We start from the raw sequence: 26598 nt of genomic DNA, 5'->3' as shown, positions 1-26598 counted from the left end.
CAGTTTGCAAATTGAGGTGATTTTTTAAATTTTGTATTTGTATTATTATTAGAGATATTTTAAATTAAGAATTCACTAGATTGCTGTTCTAAAATTCAATAGCCTTGTTGTACTGTAGTCTTAATATTATATTAAACACATTGGAGGTTAAAGCCATTCTAAAATAAAAGAAAATATATTTAAATATAGTTTTACTTTCTTTCTATAGTAGTATGTGATGTAAATAGTATGAAAACCTATTTTTTGCATAAAAGACTTTTAATGGTTTCAGTGCTGCAGATGTTTGGAGTCACAGATGTGGAGCCTCTGGAGATAAACAGCTGCTCAATAACTGAAACCTGTGTGATGATGCACAAAAACTAAATCCTGTTGCTTAGAGGAAAAACTATATATGTTAGTTCATGCATTGATGTGATATTTTCTTTAATAATAATCGTCACATTTTGCCTTTATCTTTGGTGGTTGGAGTTTGTATGACCAAATGAAAAAAAAGTGACAAAAATTGCCAAATTGTAGCTACCTTTTCTTCATATTCTTCATCAGTTAGTCAATATTTGTTGAAATGAAGTTTATTCTGTGTATGTGGTGAGTTTTTGTACAGCGTTCCTCCCTCCTGTGACTACTGACTATTCAGTGTTTCTAATGTGTTTATTAGTGTGAATCCACTGAAAGCTTCTCACAGGATCCAGCTGCCAGCAGCAGCATCAGAGCTACAGAGAACATGGTTGATGTTGAAGCTGAACTGATGTGAGCTCTTCTGTCCTCTCACTGACACACACACACACTTCACTTCCTTATGAATCACATGTATTTGCATATTGTTGAATAGTTGATTACATAGGTTTATTTAAATGGGTTCTGTTGAAGGTGAAAAGATCAGCATTTCTTCTCAAATCCAGACTGAAGTAGAAATAAATCATTGAATCAAATAAAGTTATTGTTGAATTACATTGTTATAAAGAACATTTATATAGACCTGAGTTCTTTCATCATTTTAATTTTTAAAAATCATATAAAGATTTAGACAATACTTCAAATTAATGTGAATTTTTTCTGATAGAGTTTTTTTACAGCCAAGATTTTAGAAGAAGAAAAAATAAGTGTCAACAATCGACAAATATTTTACTGTGTGTCTGTATTTACAGTATATATCTATTTAATTACTGCAGTGAAGTAACAGGGGAAATAGCATGAAGACTCAAGTTTGTTCTGATTAGATGGAGGTTTGGAGCTTTGAATACAAAAGTTTGAATGTTTTCAGTTTTTGCAGATGTTTGAAGTCACAGACATGTAGCCCAAACAAACTTGGAGACTCTGAACCGATGTTCAGGAACTGAAACCTGTGTGATGATCTGCATAAAAGTATTTGTTTCCCTTAAAAGATAATTAAAAAAGATAATTATATTAGTTTAAAACAATCTTTAGTGGGGTGTCTGTGAGATAATTTGACAGTGTTGACAGTTTAATGTTGCTGAAGTAGTTTAAAACTTCATTGATGCCATACTAATGAAGTTTATAGACAGGGTATTTAAACACACCATATCCGCTCCTCTTCCCTTTGTCTCAGCTTGCAAGTCCCTCCCACCCGACCCCTCCGCTAACTTTCCTCTCTTCTCTGCTCGAACACAGGAACAAGGGGCCTCGTACAGATGCCGGATCATCGAGACAGCACCCCCACCCTGAGTCTCAACCCCCTGTTCCCACTTACCTCCCCGACGTCGACGCCTCTCCTCCTTTCATCTATCACTCTCCTATCCACTCCCTCCTTCCCCTCTTTCCCGCTTGCTCTTCTTTCTCCCCATCCCTCGACCCTCATCCCCTCGACCCCTACCCCCTCATCCCGCATCCCACGACCTCGACCCTCACCCCCGCATCCTCACACCCCCGACCCTCTCCCTTCCCCCATCCATCCTTCCCTCTCCAACCATCCCTCTAACTATCCTTCCTCCTTTTCACCCTGCCTTCCATCACACTCCCAACAAACCATTAAATCCATATTCTAGAAGGAGTGGTCTTGGTTAGTGAAAACATCCTGTTTTACATTCAGTGAATATTGAAGCTTTGATTTCATTTTAATTCTGCAAACTGAGAAAAGGTGAAATAATCAGACCGTTAACAATCAACTCTCAGGTTAAACATTTAGACAAAATACTTTAATTCAGTTATCATCTTATCTTTTAAGCTAAGGGTGTAAAACACACTTAAAATATAAAAATAAAAAAAATAAAAAAATAAAATAAAATTAAAAAAAAACTCTGTCTCTCACCCTGGTTCCAAACCAGAGGTCCCCCATAACACTGCGGCTTTCCATTTCTTTTCTTCTCTGTTTTTTCTTCTTTCTTTTTTATCCTCTCTTTCTTCTTCTCTTTCCTTCCCTCTGCTCTCTTCCCTCTATATCCTTATGCACCAACACTAACACACACACACACACACACACACACACACACACACACACACACACACACACACACACACACACCACATGTATTTTGTACTAAGCCAAAAGTGTATTTATTTATTTTTATTTATTAATTAATTTTCATGTTATTGTCTGTTACAGTCCAAAAACTGTAACTGATCGTAATCTCTTGAGTGTCAGACATCTTAATTTAAGCTCTTTGGTAATAAGGAAGACAGTTCTCTCTATTAATATGATTTACATATCCAAGCGATATACTTCTCTTATTAGAAATATTTTTTTCTCTTGTAAAATGTATCTTTAAGGCCCCAAAAAATATCACAATAGGAGTAGAATAGGAGTAGAGGACTTACAAAATTTTCTTGAACTACTTAAACTGAAGACATTAATCATATGAGATGGTTGTTGTGATCTCTCCTAGTAAGGAGAACTATTGTAGGATTTTGTACAGCTGCTCAACCAACTCAGTCACTGTGAGTCTCGAGCACAATAATAAACAGCAGAATCTTCAGTCTTCAGACTGTTCATCTGCAGATACACCTGCTGTCTGCTGTTGTCTCTGGAGATGGTGAACCGGCCTTGGACTGACTGAGAGTAGTATTGGGTGCTACCACTTGGAGTGATGTATGCAACCCACTCCAGTCCTTTTCCAGGAGCCTGTCTAACCCAGTTCATCTCGTAGTCGCTAAATGTGAATCCAGAGGCTGTGCAGATCAGTTTGTGAGATTCTCCAGGCTTTTTAATCACTGGATCGGATTCTGTCAGAGTCTGACCATCAACACCTGTCAAGACAAAAAATAAATTAATTACATGCATTAAGCTTATAACTTGATTTGATGAAGTTAAAATGAAAACTTAAAAGTCTTCACCTGCCCAGCAGATAGTGAAAAGCAGCAGTCCTGTCCTATAGTCCATCATGTTAAACTGTGTGTCCACTGTTCTCTGTCATCCTCTCTGCAGTCAGATAAGTAGAGGTGGAAGACATCAAAGTTTTGCATTGACTCCTCCTCACAGGGAGGAAACAACTAAAGTGTTCTTGATTCCCAGTTTGGTGAAACTACATTAAATATTTACAGACCAGGAGATTTCAATCTAAATCTATACATTTAAAAATACTGTGGCATGTTTTAAATTGAGTAACTTGGTTATCAACATTACCACAACAGTAGTTTAGGCACAACTGCAATAGCTTCCTGTATATAAACGTTACTGGCTAAATTGTCAAAACCAGGTATTCATAAATTCTTGCAGGACAATTCCCAGTAAGCATTGTAAGATTACTTGACAAACTCAGAAGGAGTGTCAAGAGACTCTACTTAAATAACCTGGATCAGTCGTATAACAGCTGGTGAATAATCAGAAATGTTTGATCAGATCTACTGACTCATTTAAAGTGATCTGCCCCCTTAAGAGGACTAAATGTTTCATGTTTTATTGTTTGCTATCGTTCAATGGGAATTTTATTTTAAAGCCCTGACATGCTTCAGTGCTTCTTATACAGTGCTTAGTGTTTTCAGTCAGTTTTTGTACAGCTTTGTAGTCTCCTGTGTCACTGTGGCTCTTGTGTGCAGTAATAAAGAGCAAAGTCTTCTGGTTTCAGACTCTTCACCTCCAAGTACAAAACATTTTAGGAAGTATCCTCAGTGATGGAAAATTGGCCTTGGAGACTTTGAGCAAATATTGTGCCAGTTCTGCTATCAATGCATCCGATCCATTCCAGTCCTTTCCCTGATCTCTGATGAATCCAGTGCAGCCAAGCTAGAGGAAGTCCTTCCACTTTACAGAGTGATTGACTCTCCAGGTCTGTTGACCACTGGCTCTGAGGAGGTGAGGGACTGACCCTGAGCAGCTGAAACAGACACAGAGTTTAGATGACAGGAAGCCAGCAGTCATCCAAAGCTCCCTTTCTCTTCTTCTGCTGGATACTGACTTTACTCACCTGAAATAAGGGAGAAGCTTTGTATAACTGTCATGATGGGAACTCAGAGTCTGCAACTGCAAAGGCTGATGTGAAGGATATATTGTGCAGGCATGATTTTGGAGACACAGTGTTAAAAGGTAAGAGACATCAAGCGTAAAGTTCAGTGAGCAGAAGAGTAAAAACAGACTAAGACACCAACAATATAGATGTTGTTCAATTGTTCTTTTTTCTTTTCTTAGTCATTTTTTCATAATTGTTAATTTGTGAGAAAGTGGAAGTAAAAATGTGTGATGTGTTTATTAGTATAACATGAATTTGGATGTTTAGATGACACATATACAGTACAAACTGTACTGTCAGACCAAACATATAAAAATGATCAGTCACCTTAGTGAGGTGGATTATTGCTGAGAGAGAAATGATACTTGAGAAGAAGATTAGTTTTTCCTCCAAGAGCCAAGAAATTTTCTTTTATTTATTGCGGTTCATCCAGCTTTCATCACTATGTCTCACAAGCACAAAGTTAAACAGATGAAGCTGCAGTCACTGCTGACCCAACAGTTAAAATGTTTTATTTGTGATGTGTTGAAGCCAGCTCACGAATGTGAAAACCTTTAACTCAGTTCATCATTTAGTTTAGATCAGCAAGAAAAGTGGACCTGAGTGTTGATAGTCGATAGTGACTGCCCTCGAGTGTTCTTCTTTTGCAAGAACTGCAACATTATTTTTCACTCTCATATTGTGACCTACATTAGATTTCAACTATGATACAGATATTAATGTACCTGAACAATGATTTTAGCAACATAATTGTTCTGTCCTCTGCTCTTTTGTGTTATGAGTTCATTAAAAAACAAAATCAACAACAAAAGATTAAATAAAAATATAGTTCTTTCTCAGAGTCTATCAGCCCAAAGATGATGAGTATTGTGGGATTTTGTATAGCTGCTCAACCAACTCAGTCACTGTGAGTGTCGAGCACAATAATAAACAGCAGAATCTTCAGTCTTCAGACTGTTCATCTGCAGATACAGCTGCTCTCTGCTGTTGTCTCTGGAGATGGTGAACTGGCCTTGAACTGACTGAGAGTAGTATGTGCTACCACTACTACCGATATAAGCAACCCACTCCAGTCCTTTTCCAGGAGCCTGTCTGATCCAGTGCATGCTGTAGTCACTAAATCTGAATCCAGAGGTTGTACAGGTCAGTTTGTGGGATTCTCCAGGCTTTTTAACTGCTGGTTCAGATTCTGTCAGAGTCTGACCATCAACACCTGTCAAGACAAAACGAAAACTGTTATATGTTTTTAACTTTTTGAAGATGACTTCAGCTTAAGATCAGTGAAAATCTTCACCTGCCCAGCAGATAGTTAAAAGCAACAGTCCTGTCCTATAGTCCATCATGTTAAACTGTGTGTCCACTGTTCTCTGTCATCCTCTCTGCAGTCAGATAAGTAGAGGTGGAAGACATCAAGGTTTTGCATTGACTCCTCCTCACAGGGAGGAAACAACTAGACTGGACTTGGCCAGCATTTTGGTTGGCTGTTTAAATTACAGTATAAACTGTATTTGTGCTTCCAGCCAAATGCGTTATGATTCATGCATGATGTCTTTTGAAATCAGACTTTTGATCTGAAAATAAAAGTAATAATAATTAGAAGCACAAACACAACAGAAAAATCAACCAGTCACATACATAACAGATGAAATGTTGCAAGATTTTGTTGCCAACTCTGAATTAACAGATGCAGGGTTTCCTAAAACACACTGCAAACTGTTCACAACTGTATTATCATCCAAACAAAAATATTTTCATACTGTACTTACACAAGCAGATAATTGAATTAATGAAATGATAGGCACTAATGTAAAGTATGTGAGGGGTAAAAACAACAATATAGGCCTTTAAATATTCTGATATTCATTCATCTGTCTGGCAAGGAGCAAAAGGCCATCTACCAATTTTTTGAATATATTTTGGGCTGAAGACATTTCACCGGTCTAATTATCATCTGATCCGTGAAGCTCTCTGATCAAATGTTTTTCAACTTGTTTCCCCTTTAAACTAATTTCATATGATGTATAGTTCTTACTTGTGAATGTGACATTGGTAATTTAAATTATACTTTTACAGTTGAAAGAATTATCACTGTGAGTGATGTAAGATCTTTTGCTTCATCCAGCTGATAAGAAAACAACATCATCTTATTGATGACAACGTCATCTTGTTGTCTGTGGAGGTTTTTGCAGTTTGCATAGACCTCCCTCTACAGGTTTAAAATGGAACGTTTTAGTATCACAGCTCTGTTTCATGAGCATAAAACCATAATACATGCAATTTATTCTTACTAGTCCACTGAGTTAAACATAAATAGTTTATTTCTACAGGAGAAGGGGAGGATATAAAAAAAGGTTGAACAGAGTATTCAAGCAGAAAAGTTTCTGTCCTTGTTCAGACCCCTGTATATCCTTGGCCTCTTCTCGCACATTGTGCTTGTTAATCTTTTGCACTTCGCTGCACATTTGCATGTTCTAATTCTGTCTATCTTTGAATTTTTATGCTTTATATTTTTTTCTTATTCTAATGAGCATCCTTTATTACACACTAGCAGTTCTAGCACAGCCTCAGGAGTATGCCACCCTATGTTTCACTGCACATATTGTATGAGCATGTGATAAATAAAACCTTTGAATATTGAATCTTTCAAGATATTATTCTGACCGTATGAAAAACTTGTCTAAAATTTAATAATTTCATTATTATTTGAGTAGAGGAATGAAATGTTTATCTTCTGGAGTAATAGTCTTAAATCTTGATGAGGTAGTTGACAGTTTTATTTTTTATTTCTTGGCAAAATTACAAAGAATATTTTTTGCACACTGTTTATGGTTCTTTGAATGGATGAGCATACTATTTATTTTACTTCACCTTTGCATAAAACAGGAAATTGTTTTTTAGTAAGCTCTAGTATCATGAAATACTGATAAAAATGTTTAATGAAATCTTTGTAGTGAAGAAGAGTCAAGATGAAGTAGGTTTAAAGTCAAACACATTTAAACACCAAACAACTTCTCTGTCAGAGACTAAGCTCTTCTGTCCTCTCACTGACACACAGACACACACTTCACTTCCGTATGAGTCACATTTATTTGCATATTGTTGAATAAACAATTGTATATTTCTTGTTACTTCTGTTTATTACTTTGAGGTGAAACATTCAGTCTTTCCTCATAAGTTTCCAGACTGAATATATACTTAAACATGATATATTGTTAATTTAGTGAACTTATAATGGTGCTATGATTTTGTTTAAAATGACATTTAAAATAGTTTGCCATCTATTAATGTATTAATGTAGAAAAACAAATTGTAGTCTAATATTGCATGGGTCAAGGATAAGATATTACAATAGTTAAATTTGTGTAATAATAAATTAAATATCATCCAACAACAAACAAACAAACAAAAAAGCAAAACAAAAGAAACATTAGATTTCACAGTCTTTGGTCAACGTTATGAATTGTAAATTAAAAATAGACTGAAATTGTTAAAAGGTTATATCTACTTTTGGTGTCTACTTTTTTAAAAAAAAATACTGTATATATTTCTTTACTTGTATACGTAAATCAATCATTTTCCAAAAAAATGTGAAGTGACAACAAAATCATGTAACAGTACGAGTTTTCTGCAGCTGTGCGGAGGTTTGGAGTTTTACATAAGATACTTTAATTGGTTTCAGTGTTGCAGATGTTTGAAGCCACAGACATTCAGTGAAACTTGGAGTCTCTAGAGAGCTGCTCACATACTCAAATTCATGTAAAAAAAAAACTAAAAACAAAAGGTGCTTTATAAGTAAGGAGAAAATTAAAATCCTTGTTTGGAAATATTGTTAAAAAGTATCCTCTCTCACAAAACTTTCCTTTAAAAAGCAAATAAAATATCTATGGTTCCAAAATAGATGTTTTGGTGGGAAAGAACGACATTTCTTGAACTAACTGAATTGAAGGACATTAATCATGTGAGATAAAGGGGGTCTGATGAGTACTGTAGAATTTTGTACAGCTGCTCAACCAACTCAAACACTGTGCATCTCGAGCACAATAATAAACAGGTCTTTAACTGACTGAGAGTAGTAGATGTAGCTACTGGTATCACTGATAGTAGCAACCCACTCCAGTCATTTTCCAGCAGCCTGTTTGACCCAATATTCCAGTAATGAGCATTTAACCCTGAATATGTGCAGGTCAGTCTGTGAGATTCTCCAGGCCTTTTAACCACTGATTCAGACTCAGTCAGTGTTTGACCCTCAGCACCTACAGAAATGTAAACAGATCATTGGTTATTACAATCACATTGTCTTTATGTGTGTGTGTGTGTGTGTGTGCTAAGGTGCACTGTCATACTGGTGTTCATGTCATTATATATCTGATCTCCTATTGCCCCCTGCAGGTGTTTGTAAAAACAAAAAGTTGGATGTTTTTGTAAAGGGCCCCAGCTTACTTAAACCAGTGTGTGTTTTCTTTTGCACAGTAATACACAGCAGAGTCTTCTGGCTTTAAGTTAGACAGTCTCAGATGAACCATGCTGTTGCTATCATCTGCTGATTTCTACACGTCCACTCAAACTGCTAGCATAAGTGTTTTTACTGGCAGCGGAAAAAACAATTCCTATCATTTCCAGTTCTTTTCCTGCAGGTTGTCTGATCCGGAGCATAACACAGCAGCTAAATGTGAAGCCAGATCCCCTGCAGGAGAGACTGAGAGTCTCACCAGGCTTTTTCACTACTGAATTGGAAGGAATGGACTCCATACTCTGACCTGTACAACCTGATGAGATGAAAGGAGAGATGAACCACAGAAGAAAGTGAGACAAACAGTCATCTGGGAAGTTTTCTGGTATCACTGACTGACCATCAATTGATGTTGTCTGATAAAAGATAAAACAACAAGAGGCAGGATAACTCACAGGACAGAGAGAGAGCAACCAGCAGAAGAATGAGTGTGTTCATCATCCTGAGGCTGGAGATGTCACCTCTGATGCTCCACAAGAACAACAAGACCAGTCAGCAGGACAGAAGTACACTGCACACACTGAAGATTTGCATCAGAGTATCATGGGGAAGGAGTGGCTCATTCACTGGCAGTCTGTTATAGTTTAATTTGATTGTATAATTCTGTTCATTTTTTTCACTGATTGCCCATCAATGTGGGATACAATATCACATACAACAACTAGAAAAAAAGATAAAGTGAATTTCTGAGCTTCAATATTTGTGAGCTACAAAGCTTTATTTAAGTTCAACAAATCAGCTGAATTGAAGCATCACTCTTCTTTTCTTATTTCAAATATATCCACCATTTTCATCCATGTCTGACAAATCTATCTCTCTATGTTTGTCACTTGCATGAAAAAACAAAACAAAACACTTTATTACAGATGAAAGTACATTATTGTAATGCTTGAATATTGCACTCATTGTTCACAACCGGAGTCCTCCACCAGGAAGACAAAACAAAAAGCTTGGAGGCCTGCAACGTGAGAGCAGTGGGATGCTGATGGATAGGGAGTGACGGGAATATCAACAGACAGCAGGATGATAAGCAACGTGCGATCATTGGACTGTTGCCTGTACTGTGGGGGAACTGAACAGTGCATCAGATGCGTCAGATACTGACCCGTCTCATCGCCCTAGTGCTGCTCGTCGCTCTGGGACTGGGTTCAGAGCTGCAGGTCCAGGTCTCTCGATTTCAAGCAGGGAGATGAGACATCTGTTTCTTTTTCACCTGCCCAGAAGATCATTAAAAGCAGCAATTCTGTCATCCACCCCATCATCAACAAAAAGACAAACACCTGAAATAGTTTCTGCTTGTAATATCATTACTCAAAATCTCAACTTTGACAAAAAATAACATCAGGAGATATGATACGCTGTTTACCATCTGAAAGAATGTCTACAATGCAATTTTCATACTGTACATGCACATAACCTGAAATCAATGACTGATTGGAAATCTAAAAATTGAATATATATATTTTTAAATGGTAATTTCTTAATAATAGAGTAACATAAAGTTACATAATTGGATAAAATTAGAAATATCTAAGAGATTAAATGAGATGTATTAAAAACATACAATAAATGACAGTTTGGAGAAGATGTGAAACTCGCTGGTTGAGATCAGGCAGCTGAGGGGTGAGTAGAGCAAAGGCTCAGTCACTCTTATGACAAGGTGAGATTTTGGAACCACTAGTAGGAACCAACATGAAGATCTGAAGCAATGATCAGGTTTGTATTGTAGGAAAAACAAACAACTGCCAGCAGCAGTATCAGAACTACAGAGAACTTGGTATTGAAGCTGAACTTCTTTCCTAATTCTGGTAATTTTAATTGTATTGTAATAAAGCAGACTGAAGGTGAAGGCTTCAAGTTTTTTTTACACAGTTTGCAGATTGAGGTGATTTTTTAAATTTTGTATTTGTATTATTATTAGAGATATTTTAAATTAAGAATTCACTAGATTGCTGTTCTAAAATTCAATAGCCTTGTTGTACTATAGTCTTAATATTATATTAAACACATTGGAGGTTAAAGCCATTCTAAAATAAAAGAAAATATATTTAAATATAGTTTTACTTTCTTTCTATAGTAGTATGTGATGTAAATAGTATGAAAAGCTATTTTTGCATAAAAGACTTTTAATGGTTTCAGTGCTGCAGATGTTTGGAGTCACAGATGTGGAGCCTCTGGAGATAAACAGCTGCTCAATAACTGAAACCTGTGCGATGATGCACAAAAACTAAATCCTGTTGCTTAGAGGAAAAAATATATATGTTAGTTCACGCATTGATGTGATATTTTCTTTAATAATAATCATCACATTTTGCCTTTATCTTTGGTGGTTGGAGTTTGTATGACCAAATGAAAGTGACAAAAATTGTCGAATTGTAGCTACCTTTTCTTCATATTCTTCATCAGTTAGTCAATATTTGTTGAACTGAAGTTTATTCTGTGTATGTGGTGAGTTTTTGTACGGCGTTCCTCTCTCCTGTGTCACTGTGAGTCTCGAGCACAATAATAAACAGCAGAATCTTCAGTTTTCAGACTGTTCATCTGCAGATACAGCTGCTCTCTGCTGTTGTCTCTAGAGACGATGAACCGGCCTTGAACTGACTGAGAGTAGTCTGTGCTGCCACCACTATAGATAGTTGCAACCCACTCCAGTCCTTTTCCAGGAGCCTGTCTGATCCAGGCCATAGCATAGCTGCTGAATGACAATCCAGAGGTTGTACAGGTCAGTTTGTGGGATTCTCCAGGTTTTTTAACTGCTGGTTCGGATTCTGTTAGAGTCTGACCATCAACACCTGTCAAGACAAAAAAGAAAATAATCAATTTTTTGAAGCTGGTCACTTTTAGAAATAAATTCAATTTAAGATCTATGACAATCTTCACCTGCCCAGCAGATAGTTAAAAGCAGCAGTCCTGTCCTATAGTCCATCATGTTAAACTGTGTGTCCACTGTTCTCTGTCATCCTCTCTGCAGTCAGATAAGTAGAGGTGGAAGATGTCTGAGTTTTGCATTGACTCCTCCTCACAGAGGGATTGTAGTCAAATCAGCTTGATTCATGCATTATAAATTATGTTTTTGCATAATGGGCAGCAGATGAGAGCATAAAATAATATAAATATCTATTGTTTTAATCAGCAACATACTGCCATTTGAAATCTGCTTTATTATCATCTGACTAAGTAAAACCATCCACCAGTGCTCTGAATATATTTTGGACTGAGGTCACCTCTGATCCATGAAGTTCACTCTCTGATCAAATGTTTTTCAACTTGTTTCCCCTTTTTCATGAAATGTGAAGTTTGTACTTGTTAATGTGACATTTTGACGGCCGAAGAGCAAAACCTCCTATCTCAAAAATGCAGTTTTTTGAGAAAAGTAAAAAGAACTAGTTTTCTTGCAGAATGCTATTTATTAAGGATACCCAGTACATAATACGTTGTTTTTGGACTATATTATTATATCATGTGTTAACAATACCGACTAGATATTAATGCCTCGCACTTGGTGCAAGTTGGAAGAGGTTCTACAAAACGATGCTCTAAATTAAGTTAGTAATTAAAATTAAATTAAAAATATAATTAAGTTGTAAAAAGATGTAATAAATGTAATAGTTACTACATTGTAGTATACCAGGGTCAGAATTCCCTAAGTGGGAAATTCCTTAAATTCAGTATATTTGCTTCCTTGTCCACTGGGAATGAATGTTCAGTGATTGTGTAACCCACTCGTGCTGTAGCCTCTCTACACAGCCAGGGACTCTGCGTTGTGTTGAATATGAGCAGCCTTCCTTGTTCTCATCATCCAAAGTGAAATACACCAATCAGAAGATTCTGCAGATAGGAGGTTTTGTGCTTTGGCCATCGATTTGTTATTTAAATTATAATTTGACAGTTGAAAGAACTCAGTCTATTTATTTGAATGATGTAAGATCAGAAAGAGAATAAAAACTACCAACAAGTTTAAAATATAAAGAAATCTATTGTCGATATTTCCAAATTGATTTTGTAACATGCAGCTCATCAGAAAACCAAGATGTCACTGTCATCATATGTAGCTACTTGTTGTTTGTGGAGGTTTTTGTGCAGCTGCTTCACTGTCTTCAGTCACTGGGTTTTATCGAGCACAGAAGTAAACAGCAGAATCTTCTGCTGTCAGGCTCTTGATCTCAAGGTACTGATTGCTGCTGGACACATTTTCAGTCATGATGAAACAGCTTTGAAAGGAGCTGGCATAGATAGCAGAGTTTCTGCCTGTGTTCATCCTCTCAATCCACTCCAGAGCTTTGCCTGGTCTCTGTCTTATCCAGTGAATAAAGTAGTCTGTCATGTCAAATCCAGATATGACACATGACATCTTCACTGTCTCTCCAGGTCTTTTCACCTCAGAGGGAGACTGGTCCAGTTTGATCTCACTCTGAACTCCTGTAAACAAAGAAATGAAGATCATCATCCATCAAACTTGAAAATCACATGTTGAACATTTAAAAAAGAAGTAAAAGAATTGGTTTTCTTATCATGAATAGTAACTACAAACAATAAACCCCAGGCAATTGTAATTTTCATTCTGTAATAAACACTGTGGTTCAGTTCTCTCTGTTCAGATGTATAAAATTTCCCCAGTTGTTCTGCTGCAAACTATGATAGTTACTGATTATCTGTTTATAAGGAAGGAAGAGTTTGCATAGACCTCCCTCTACAGGTTTAAAAAGGAAATATGAAACACAGATACATTTTCATAAGGAAAGTCCTGTCAGCTAATTTCTGAGCTGAACAAAACTTTTAGGTTCAACATTGACAATCTTTAATTCATAGTGTAGCAAGTTACAGCTATATTTCAGTTTGGCCAAATAACAAAGGAAATCTTCACACTTTATGTGTATATGTTCCTGCTTTCATAGATATAGAGGTTCTGTGAATTCCATAAATACAAATTGTTATCAACTAAGCAGAGAGTACTATCTTTATTAATGTTCCTATTTAAAACATGTTTGTATGTGTTTCAGTCACATGAATAACTGGGTATTTGTGCAGTTCTGTCGGTGGTTTGGTATTTAAGTTAAGGGTGTAAAACACACTCAAATGTTTCTTATGCAAATACTGAGTTCAAAAACTTGCAATGGATTGTAATCTCTTAGGTGTTTAATAATATGATTTAAATATCAAAGCGATATACTTCTATTTTTAAAAATATTTTTTCTCTTGGAAAATGTATCTTTAAGGCCCAACAAAACTACTACTTAAAATGAAGACATTAATCAAATGAGATAGTTGGAGTTTTTCAGAGTACTGTAGGATTTTGTACAGCTGCCCAACCAACTCCAGTCACTGTGAGTGTCGAGCACAATAATAAACAGCAGAATCTTCAGTCTTCAGACTGTTCATCTGCAGATACAGCTGCTCTCTGCTGTCGTCTCTGGAGATGGTGAACCGGCCTTGAACTGACTGAGAGTAGGATTTGCTACTACCACCACCACTGCTGATATAAGCAATCCACTCCAGTCCTTTTCCAGGAGCCTGTCTGACCCAGTTCATGCCGTAGCTACTGAATGTGAATCCAGATGTTGTACAGGTCAGTTTGTGGGATTCTCCAGGTTTTTTAACGGCTGGTTCAGATTCTGTCAGAGTCTGACCATCAACACCTGTCAAGACAAAAAGAAAGCTGTTATATAAGTTTTTAACTTTTTGAAGATGACTTCAACTTAAGATCAGTAAATATTTTCACCTGCCCAGCAGATAGTTAAAAGCAGCAATCCTGTCCTATAGTCCATCATGTTAAACTGTGTGTCCACTGTTCTCTGTCATCCTCTCTGCAGTCAGATAAGTAGAGGTGTAAGACATCAAGGTTTTGCATTGACTCCTCCTCACAGGGAGGAAACAACTAGACTGGACTTGGCCAGCATTTTGGTTGGCTGTTAAAATTACAATATAAACTGTTTTTGTGCTTCCAGCCAAATGATTCATGCAGAGAACTGGTTTGGATTTGGCTCTCATTGTAATTTCAGCACACAGAAAGCCATGCTGTGTGTTGAAACTACAATATATATTGTAGATTTAAAATATAAAAAATAAAAAAAATGTAAATTTAAAATATAAAATAGCCTAGTTAATTAGATTTGTGCAATATTATTAATTATGTTTTGTTTTTCAGTCTGTCTCCTTGGAAGTTGAGTTTTGTGTAGAATGTGGCCTTCTGTTTTGTTGTAAAAAATGATAACAACAACACTGTGCGTAAGAAAAGATCCCAATAATAAACACTGCAAAAACACAGCACACAACAGAAAAAATAACCAGGCACACTGCAGTAAAATATTTGCAGCCTTTTGCAGCGAGCTCTGAATTAATGGATGTCAGATTTTTTTTTATGTTTATTTATCATTATTCCACAGCATCTTGTCAAGGCCTTGATTCCAGATTAAATATCTAAATACTCTTCACCAATCAAAATAGTTTTTTAATGATAGCAACTTTATCACTCATTCAATCAATTCCAGTCTCTGTATTAAATGAAACATGTCAAGTGTTTCAAATAATGCATTTCTCTTTTGGCATTTAATTGTTTTATTTGTACCCAAATATATTTTTTAAATTAATTTTTTTTTTTTTTTTTTTTTTTTTTTAACTGCTGGAATGTATGCATATAAAAATGTATATATATATATGTATATTTATTACATTAGAGGGGATTCTTGCTCGGGGGGGGGGGGGGGGGGGGGGGGGGGGGGGGGGGGGGGGGGAACAAAACAAAACAAAAAAAACAAATTCAAACAAATTCATTAAAATCACTGTTGTAATAAAAGTGATACAGACAAACATTGTGTCTGTATTAATAGCGATAAATAGGGGAAGTCGTTTTTGTATGACTCTGAATCTACCCTGGACTGACTGGGAGTAAAGGATAGGAGTACTGGATGTGTGTACCAAAGTGATCCTCTCCAGTCCTTTTCCAGGAGTCTGTCTGATCCACACTGAGCTTCCAAAGTCAAACCCAGATGTTGTGCATGTGAGTCTGTGGGATTCTTCAGGTTTTTTAACTGCTGGTTCAGACTCTGTTATGGTCTGACCTTCAACAGCAGTTGAAACAAACAGAGCAAATACCAAGAGGGTCAGCTTTCTATAAGCCATGTTAACAGTGTGTTTAGTATGTTTTCAAATCCATGAAATCTCTTTAAATATAATGTGAACTGGACCCCAGTGAGAATTTGTTTATAGTTACTCCTCCTACATCACTGCCGTACCGTTAACCCAGATATCAAAATTGCTGTGGCCTAGATCCGGCCCACATACCACATGGAATGATGGCACTTGAGTTCCTGTTTCCCTGGGCCACAAGCAAGCCCTATGTCAATCAAGAACAAACTAGATAAACCAGAACTGGCCCACATCTAGAGTACACATACCTGAGAGCACCACATCTTTTTCCAAAAAAGGCCCACATTTGATTTGGGATATTTGGGCCATATTTGCTATTTTACATGTGGGCCATTTCAGGCTCACATCCATTTTGTCCGGGCCAGAAGAAGGCCAGCAGTGACGCATCATTGCCCGAAATGGCCCACTTATGTATGCTATCTGGGAAGTCAAATTTAACAGATAGAAAACAACACAAAATAAAACAGCATTGAAACAGTTTAACCATTAGGAAATAGTCATTTAAGACGTCTATTCCTCCAAGACAACAAATTACTGCTGAATAAAGTTAGTTATAGTAAAGTTATCAGATTCGTTCTGCTAAAATTTAATTGAATCAAATGAGTTACACAACAGCTTTGATTCTGTTGATTTTGTAATTATTGTTAACATTTAAAACAATCTAATTTAGACATTCTAAGATGATGAAAAAGATATTACATTTATTTGTAATCAAAATAATTTAAATGGTATGAATGCTGAAGTTTGCTGCAGCTGCTTGATGACCTGGATTTATACCGACTTTTTATGGGTTTTAGTGTTTGTATATTGCAGATGTTTGAATCTACAGACATACAGAGAAACCTGGAGCCTCTAAAGGAAATTAAATACTTAGAAACAGAAACCTTGTGTGACCACATGCAAAAAAGAAAACAAACAAACAAACAAACAAACAAAACAATTGCTGTAGTTAGGAAGAAAATGTCTGCTGGCTTATCCGTCATATGAAAGCGATCTTTTCTATGACATTTAAGAAGAGAAAACAAAACAGTCAAAAATGTGGACAGTTCAGCGAGTGTACAGCTTTAGTCTTTCCAGTACTCCACGCTTACTGTACTGTAGTTTTAACCCCACTCCAAACTCCTGCAAGAAAGGTTTCTCATCTGCCTTCGGACTTGTACATCTCATGTTAGATAATTAGAAAACCCATTTAACCACAAAAATGTTGTTTGCTGTTTAGAAACTGTCTTCTCTGAGAAATGGTTTCAATGAAGATCTGTTATGGAACAAGCAATGTATGCTTATCTTGTTTCAAAAAGTTAAATCGTGGTGTAACGAAGCAGAAGTTTAATGTTTTGAAATAAGATTTTATCAGCTGATAACTGCAGGAACAGACAGCTGGAGAGTTAAAGAGCCACAGGACAAAATGCGAAGAGGATTTCTGTTATTTTTGTGGCTGCCAGCAGCTCTTCCTCCCTCACGCAGACACAGAGACATTTCCTCCAGCAGGTCAGTGCTGCTGTTAGCAGCTGTTAGCACCTAAAGCTAAAACTGTCTTCATTAAAATTTAAAAATGACTTCTGGTTAATTTAAATAGTGTTGCACTGTTTGTCTTCCTTTTATCATTATTTTTGTTATTATTGTTATTATTATTATTATTTTTCTCCGGCCAGCAGCCCGTTTTAGTGAAAACTCTGAGTTCGTTTACCCTGAGATGAGGGAAACTCTGGGTTTTCAGTTCCAGAATGAGAGCTAACTTAAACTTGGGGTCAGTTGCCATGGCAACTGAAAACCTGCTCGCTGGCAGGTTTTCTTCAACAAACCCTGAGTTTCTCTCTGTCTCCTCCCTCTTACAGAGTAAAGCTGAACAAATATATTTAAAATGTAATGTAGCTTCAGCCTGATACACAGTCAGATTCCACTTTTTCATCATTAAGAAAATGTAAGTCTGCTAAATGATGAATCAATGAACAACACTGAATAAAACGTTATTGTGTTAACTTGATCTGGGTGGAGCAATACACAGGAGAGGAAAAAGGACAAACAGCACAAGGAGCACATAGAGCCGCAACAGTTGTCATTATAATCATTCTAATGTTATTCCATTAAATATTTTGGAAATTATTATGTCATAATACAGCTAATACTGGTGATTCAACCAAGAATTTTTGCATATTTTTCTTTGTTTAAGTGATTTACTTTCAGTCTCAATTCTTCTGTTATCATGTTTTTTTCTACCTTCAAATAAACTAAATTATTTTAACCCTTCAATGTTTTTATCAGGGCTGCAAGTATATCACTTTATCATACACAAGGTATTATTGTAATAATAAGTAACTATTAATTCATGTCCTGAAAATGAATGTAGGATTTCTGTTATTTTTTTGCACTTTATGCAAACTGAATTATCTGAATTACATTATATTTTCTCACAGACTTAGTAAGTTATGAGTTTGGCATTAATCATAAATCATAAATCCCTACTATTAGAACATAGAATATATATTATTTCCACATATTTAACATACAGTAGATTAGAGTAGACGTTTTTTCCCTCAGTGAAATGGTGTTGAAATCATTAGTGGTCTGAGGACTCCTCCTCTGGTGGCTTCATGTTACAAGTGTTCAGGCACTGAGGGGTTTTTGTTCAGGTCAGCTGATGGTTTGTGTTATTGTGGGTCTCTGGCACAGTAATACACAGCAGTGTCTTCAGGCTGCACATTCTGTCCGTTTAGAGTCACTCTGTTGCTGGAAGAGTCTAAGTCAATACTGAACTTGTTCTTTTGTAAATCTTTGTAGTATGATGTGTATCTGACTCTGATTCCAATCCACTCAGTCTTTTCCCTGCAGGTTGTCTGATCCAAGCTGTGTAATAGCTGTTAACGGAGCATGGGAGCATGTAGAGGTCTGAGAATAGACCCATGGGAAACTCCACTTGTTATTTTTGATTGCTCAAAATGTGTAATTACTGAATGACACAACTTATTAAATACTTTGACAGACTGTAAAAGAATGTGATTATTATTTAAAACTCTATCTAAAATTATCATCTTTTTGTTCTTTGCAGGTTTTAAAAATTAGAGAAAGACATCATGATGTAAACATCAGCAGTCTCAATAAAATGAAAACACTGTCTGTTATTGACCGTGACATTGTTGAAAAATCCCTAACAAGCAGGAAGTGTTTCTCTGTGTTTGTGTGTTTGTTTGGTGTCATTGTCATTCTGTTCTCACTGGCATCATATTTTGGGTCTCCTGCTGCCCCCTGCAGGTGTTTTAGGTTTTTGTAAAGCCTCTCTGCTTAATTTAACCAGTGTGTGTCTCTGGCACAGTAATACACAGCAGAGTCCTCTGGCTTTAAGTTAGACAGTCTCAGATGGACCATGCTGTTGCTATCATCTCTGCTGATTTCTACACGTCCTCTCAAACTGCTAGCATAAGTATTTTTACTGGCATCAGAGTAGCCGCTCCCCATCCATTCCAGACTTTTTCCTGCAGGTTGTCTCATCCAGGACATAACACAGCAGGTAAATGTGAAGCCAGATCCCCTGCAGGAGAGACTGAGAGTCTCTCCAGGCTTTTTCACTACTGAATTGGAAGGAATGGACTCCATACTCTGACCTGTACAACCTGATGAGATAAAAGGAGAGATGAACCACAGAAGAAAATGAGACAAACAGTCATCTGGGAAGTTTTCTGGTATCACTGACTGGCCATCAATTGATGTTGTCTGATAAAAGATAAAACAACAAGAAGCAGGAGAACTCACAGGACAGAGAGAGAGCAACCAGCAGAAGAGTGAGTGTGTTCATCATCCTGAGGCTGGAGATGTGACTTCTGATGCTCCACAAGAACAACGAGACCAGTCAGCAGGACAGAAGTACACTGCACACACTGAAGATTTGCATCAGAGTATCATGGGGAGGGAGTGGCTCATTTGCTGGCAGTCTGTTATAGTTTAAGTTAAGTTTGCTTTTTTTTCAATATAACTTGTGCTTCCTCTTACAATATAATATCCAGAGACTTGAGCACTTATTTATATATACTTTTTGAAGTTTTGTTATAGACCCAAAAATAGAAAGAAAGACTGTTTGTATGGTACATGTTAAATTGAACTCAAGTATCAGTGATAAATATAGAAAATTTGTGGTTGGGTTACTTGGTTGCTGGGTATTTGTGCAGGTCTGTTGGTGGTTTGTATCACTGTGGAGTTTATACGTACGCAGTAATAAACAGCTGTGTCCTCAGGCTGCAGATCAGATTCTGTCCTGTTAATGTCACTGAACTAGTAGAAGTGTGTGTGTGATAGAGGAATTTGTTCTTCAGAGCATTATTTTGGTAAAAGTCACCTCCTCTCCACCGATGCAAAATCCAGTCCATTGGTTTTCCTTCAGGCTGTCTGATCCAACCTGTTGCACAGCTGTTATCAGTCAGAGAATAACCAGAGACCTGACAGGTGATGGTCAAAGACTGTCCAGGCTGCACAACCATTGAGTCTGGCTGGATGAGATCAATACTGTACACACCTGTGGAAAGAGAAATCAACATTATCTCCATCATTCATCTGACTATTCAGTGTTTCTAATGTGTTTATTAGTGTGAATCCACTGAAAGCTCCTCACAGGATCCAGCTGCCAGCAGCAGCATCAGAGCTACAGAGAACATGGTTGATGTTGAATAAATAATTATCTTTTTCTTGTTACTTCTATTCACTTCACTTTGAGGTGAAGAGTTCAGTCTTTCTTATCAAGTCTCCAGACTGAATATATAGTGTGTACTATTATATATTGTTGATTTAGTGAACTTAAAATGGTGCTATGATTTTATTTAAAATGAATTACCATTTATTCATGTATTATTGTAGATAAACTGATTTAAGTCTAATACTGAGTGTTGCATGGATAAGATTTTGTGTAATAATGGATAAAAACACATTATCATCCACAAAAAACATTAATAAATAGTTATCAAAATCTGTCTTTGGTGAGTCTACTGTGAATGAATTGAAAGTTATAAATAGTCTCACATGGAAAAGGATATGTATCTGTAATTTTAATTAAACATTTGTTACTGTATATGTAAATTCATCATTTGCCAAGTATTCTGCAGCTGTGTGGAGGTTTGGAGTTTCACATAAAATACTTTTTTGTTGTATCAGTGTTGCAAATGTTTGAAGCCACAGACATTCAGAGCCTCAGATACTGAAATTCATGTAAAAAAAAATGTTGCTTTAGGTAAGAAGAGAATTAAAATCTTTCTGAAGAACTGTTGTTAGGATTCTCTCTTTAAAAACCCAATAGGTAATGAGTGATTAACCATATGAGATAGTTGGAGTTTTTCAGCCCAATGTTGATGAGTATTGTAGGATTTTGTACAGCTGCTCAACCAACTCAGTCACTGTGAGTCTCGAGCACAATAATAAACAGCAGAATCTTCAGTTTTCAGACTGTTCATCTGGAGATACAGCTGCTCTCTGCTGTTGTCTCTGGAGATGGTGAACCGGCCTTGAACTGACTGAGAGTAGAAGATGTAGCTACTACCATCATTACTGATAGTTGCAATCCACTCCAGTCCTTTTCCAGGAGCCTGTCTGATCCAGGCCATACCATAGAGAGAAGAGCCTGACCATCAACACCTGTCAAGACAGAAAAAGGAAAATAATCAGTTTCTTTAAGCTGGTAACTTTTTAACAACAACTTCAACTCAAGATATGTGAAGATCTTCACCTGCCCAGCAGATAGTTAAAAGCAGCAGTCCTGTCCTATAGTCCATCATGTTAAACCGTGTGTCCACTGTTCTCTGTCATCCTCTCTGCAGTCAGATAAGCAGAGGTGGAAGACATCAAGGTTTTGCATTAACTCCTCCTCACAGCAAGCAGAGAACTGCATTGAAGTTTTTTAAATATGCAATACTCTTTTACGTTGCATAAAACAAAAGTCGCAGTAGAAACTAAATAATTTGACATTTTCTTTGCAGTTGGATCAGTGAAGTTGGAAGTCAACCAAGTTTTGAATTGACTCGTCCTCACAGGGAGGATAGAATTTGGCCTTTTCTTTGCTGTGCAAAACAAAATGTAATAATTTCAACACAAGCTAAATTAATTTTGAATTAGGCAATCTACATTTGAAACTTCTACTGAATCAGAATTGTCTTCAAAAGTTGAATTTTGTGTTCGAAGTTTGAGTTGCAACCATCTCGTGTTGTTGGATATCAGAGTATCACTCAACAAATACATATTTTTAACACACTCGCAACTGAATTATCATGACACAAAATCCTAACTTTGCTAAAACATGAGATGAATCTCACCTCAGAAAATTAAAATGATTTTCATAAACATGAACAAAAACCAATGGCTGCCTACAAGAAAGGACATCTAAAATCTGATGAACCATTTTTAAAAATGGTGAACATTAATCTACAATATGCAGAGGACTAAGACATCAAACAACCTGTTTAATTTATAATCATTAATAATAGTGCAGAGCAAGAAAATAGAAACACTACTGTCAATTTTATATAACTTTATTTTATTTTAATACCACAGCCTATTTAACTTATTTACAGTTTGCTAATATTTTGATCTACTGAGGTCACCTGTAATGTTTGCATCTATACTGGAGACAGATCGTACCAAAGACTGTGAAAGTGTTCTGTAAAGCTCTTGTATTCTCACGAGTAAAAGGAGAAAATGTTACATTTCTTGTCCTGTTCAGTCCTTCCTCTCATTGTTAGTCCAGACTGACAAAAGTAATTTATGTGGAGCCACAAACTAAGACTAAAAATGACATAAAGACAGATCATTTATGTTTCATTTCTTGTTAGATGAAGAGTTTTTAAAGTGTAGTTGTCCACTGAAATAATGCTGCAAAAAATTCACCACTTGAAATATAAATATTGTGAGTCAGGAAGAGAGAACACTTTTTGGTAAATGCCTCCTCTGTAGAATTTTATATTATTATAATTATACATCATAAGTCATGTTATTTTTGTTTTACTTTTTTCACAGTTAAATGTGTTCAAAGACTGTTTCTTGCTATTGTAACAGTGAACTGGTGTTGAAATCATTAGTGGTCTGAGGGGAGCTTCTCTTCTTCTGCTGCAACTGACAGCACGATATCAAGTGTTTATAGCAGACTGTGAGGACGTTTTTGCATAAAGAAGGATACTGACTGGCTATAAAAGAATGATGGACTATTATGTCGCAAGTAATCAAAATCCTGATTTGTGTCCTGACCACTTATACTATTATAAGCAAGGGAATTTATTTGGATATGAATACGTATGAGAGTTGAATTGATCTTCACATTTAACTCTCAACAAGATCGAAAATAAGTATATTTCCCAAAATGTCTAATTATTCCTTTAAGGTGACTGTAGGCTGGTTTTGTATCTTAGTGTTATTTTTGTTTAACTGAAACATATTTTGGCACATCCAAATATTAATTTGTTCAATGCACTTATTTAGTGACTATACTCACCACAGTCACTTGATGACATCCTTTGTCATCCACATAACTAGCTTAGAATATGTTGTTGCTTTCCATAAACTGGGCTAGTGGGAGCTTTCGGAGAATGGACCCCTGTTGAACTCCACTTATTAATTTGATCACTCAGATGTGTAATTGCTGAATTACACAACTTATTACATACTTTTACAGCCTGGAAGAAAATGTTATTATTTCAAACAATATCTAAAAATTCAATTTTGTTTTCTTCATACGTCTAATAAAACAGAGAAAGAAAAACACATTTAGACATTATCAGTCATCAAACAACAAAGACTCAGGAAGTGTTGCTCTTTGTTCGTGTGTATTGTATGTTTGGTGTCATTGTCATTCTGCTCTCACTGCCATCATATTTCGGGTCTCCTGCTGCCCCCTGTAGGTGTTTTAGGTTTTTGTAAAGCCTCTCTGCTTAATTTAACTAGTGTGTGTCTCTGGCACAGTAATACACAGCAGAGTCCTCTGGCTTTAAGTTAGACAGTCTCAGATGGACCATGCTGTTGCTATCATCTCTGCTGATTTCTACACATCCTCTCACACTCGTAACATAAGTGTTACTACTAGCAGTGGACCAGCTGACCCCTATCCGTTCTAGTGCTTTTCCTGCAGGTTGTCTGATCCAGTGCATTGTACAGCAGGTAAATGTGAAGCCAGATCCCCTGCAGGAGAGACTGAGAGTCTCACCAGGCTTTTTCACTACTGAACTGGAAGGAATGGACTCCATACTCTGACCTGTACAACCTGATGAGATGAAAGGAGAGATGAACTACAGAAGAAAGTGAGACAAACAGTCATCTGGGAAGTTTTCTGGTATCAGTGACTGACCATCAGTTGATGTTGTCTGATAAAAAATAAAACAACAAGAAGCAGGAGAACTCACAGGACAGAGAGAGAGCAACCAGCAGAAGAGTGAGTGTGTTCATCATCCTGAGGCTGGAGATGTGACCTCTGATGCAAACAACATACAACATACAAACAACAAGACCAGTCAACAGGACAGAAGTACACTGCACACACTGAAGATTTGCATCAGAGTATCATGGGGTTGGAGTGTCTCATTTACTGGAAGTCTGTTATAGTTTAAGTTATTTATTTTTTAATATGACTTGTCCTTCCATGTGGAATATAATATGACATCCAGCAACAGGAGTACTTATGTATTTTTATTTTTTGTTTTGTTGTGGTATAGACCCAAAAATAGAAAGAAAGACTGTTTGTATGGTATATGTTAAATTGAACTCAAGTATCAGTGATATATATAGAAAATTTGTGGTTGGGTTACTTGGTTGCTGGGTATTTGTGCAGGTCTGTTGGTGGCTTTGTATCATTGTGGAGTTTATACGTACGCAATAATAAACAGCTGTGTCCTCAGGCTGCAGATCAGATTCTGTCCTGTTAATGTCACTGAACTAGTAGAAGTGTGTGTGTGATAAAGGAACTTGTTCTTCAGAGCATTATTTTGGTAAAAGTCACCTCCTCCTCCTCATCGATGGAAAATCCAGTCCATTGGTTTTCCTTCAGGCTGTCTGATCCAACCTGTTGCATAGTTGTTATCAGTCAGAGAATAACCAGAGACCTGACAGGTGATGGTCAAAGACTGTCCAGGCTGCACAACCATTGAGTCTGGCTGGATGAGATCAATACTGTACACACCTGTGGAAAGAGAAATCAACATTATCTCCATCATTCATCTGACTATTCAGTGTTTCTAATGTGTTTATTAGTGTGAATCCACTGAAAGCTCCTCACAGGATCCAGCTGCCAGCAGCAGCATCAGAGCTGCAGAGAACATGGTTGATGTTGAAGCTGAACTGATGTGAGCTCTTCTGTCCTCTCACTGACACACAGACACACACACTTCACTTCCTTATGAATCACATGTATTTGCATATCGTTGAATAGTTGATTACATTTTATTTAAATAGGTTGTATTAAAGGTGAAAAGATCAGCATTTCTTCTCAAATTGAGACTGAAGTAGAAAATAAATGATTGAATCAAATAACTAATTTACTTTGTCAACTAAGGACAATAATCACACATTAATCACATTAAATACTTTTTCAGCCCAGTGATGATGAGTACTGTAGGATTTTGTACAGCTGCTCAACCAACTCAGTCACTGTGAGTGTCGAGCACAATAATAAACAGCAGAATCTTCAGTCTTCAGACTGTTCATCTGCAGATACAGCTGCTCTCTGCTGTCGTCTCTGGAGATGGTGAACCGGCCTTGAACTGACTGAGAGTAGTATTTGCTGCCACTACTATAGATAGTTGCAATCCACTCCAGTCCTTTTCCAGGAGCCTGTCTGATCCAGGCCATAGCATAGCTGCTGAATGTGAATCCAGAGGTTGTACAGGTCAGTTTGTGGGATTCGCCAGGCTTTTTAACTGCTGGTTCAGATTCTGTCAGAGTCTGACCATCAACACCTGTCAAGACAAAAAGAAAATTGTTACTGAAGTTTTTAATTTTTTGAAGACGACTTCAATTTAAGATCTGTAAATATTTTCACCTGCCCAGCAGATGGTTAAAAGCAGCAGTCCTGTCCTATAGTCCATCATGTTAAACTGTGTGTCCACTGTTCTCTGTCATCCTCTCTGCAGTCAGATAAGTAGAGGTGGAAGGCATCAAGGTTTTGCATTGACTCCTCCTCACAGGGAGAGAGAACCGCATTGAACTTTTGAAAATGTGCAATAATAATTTCATACTTATTATCATTAAGTTTTAATAGAAAAAGTACCTCCTGAACAAATGTTGCTTTTTTTGTTTTTTGAAGTGAAGAAAACTGATGTGAATATGTGAAAAATATGTAAAAAGAAACAGGTAAATATGTAAAATAAAAAACATTAATCTACAATACACAGCGGACTAAGACACAATTTGTTTTAATTTATAATAATTTATACCAAGCAAATAATAATATTATTGTCAGTTATTAATGACATTATTTTATTTTAATACCACAGCCTATTTAACTTATTTACAGTTTGCTAATATTTTGATCTACTGAGGTCACCTGTAATGTTTGCATCTATACTGGAGACAGATCGTACCAAAGAC

At 36.6% G+C, this 26598-nt stretch overlaps 4 gene segments (V, D, J or C); all 4 read right to left on the bottom strand.

Moving 5' to 3' along the window:
• Positions 1 to 2887: 2887 nt before the first annotated feature.
• LOC122966505 lies at positions 2888 to 3337 on the bottom strand. The segment is given in 2 exon segments: positions 2888 to 3201; positions 3289 to 3337. Coding segments are annotated over 2 exon segments (363 nt in total).
• Positions 3338 to 11391: 8054 nt separating this feature from the next.
• On the bottom strand, positions 11392 to 11839 carry LOC122966915. The segment is given in 2 exon segments: positions 11392 to 11702; positions 11791 to 11839. Coding segments are annotated over 2 exon segments (360 nt in total).
• A 1182-nt stretch (positions 11840 to 13021) lies between these two features.
• On the bottom strand, positions 13022 to 13354 carry LOC122966913. The segment is given in 1 exon segment: positions 13022 to 13354. A coding segment is annotated over 1 exon segment (333 nt).
• An 868-nt stretch (positions 13355 to 14222) lies between these two features.
• LOC122966542 lies at positions 14223 to 14678 on the bottom strand. The segment is given in 2 exon segments: positions 14223 to 14546; positions 14630 to 14678. Coding segments are annotated over 2 exon segments (366 nt in total).
• Positions 14679 to 26598: the final 11920 nt, after the last annotated feature.

Source organism: Thunnus albacares, chromosome 17 (assembly GCF_914725855.1).
Source record: "Thunnus albacares chromosome 17, fThuAlb1.1, whole genome shotgun sequence".
In the NCBI taxonomy this organism is placed as follows: Eukaryota; Metazoa; Chordata; class Actinopteri; order Scombriformes; family Scombridae; genus Thunnus; species Thunnus albacares.
The sequence above is the reverse complement of the archived record's forward strand: the minus strand, read 5'-3'. Positions and strand labels throughout refer to the sequence as shown.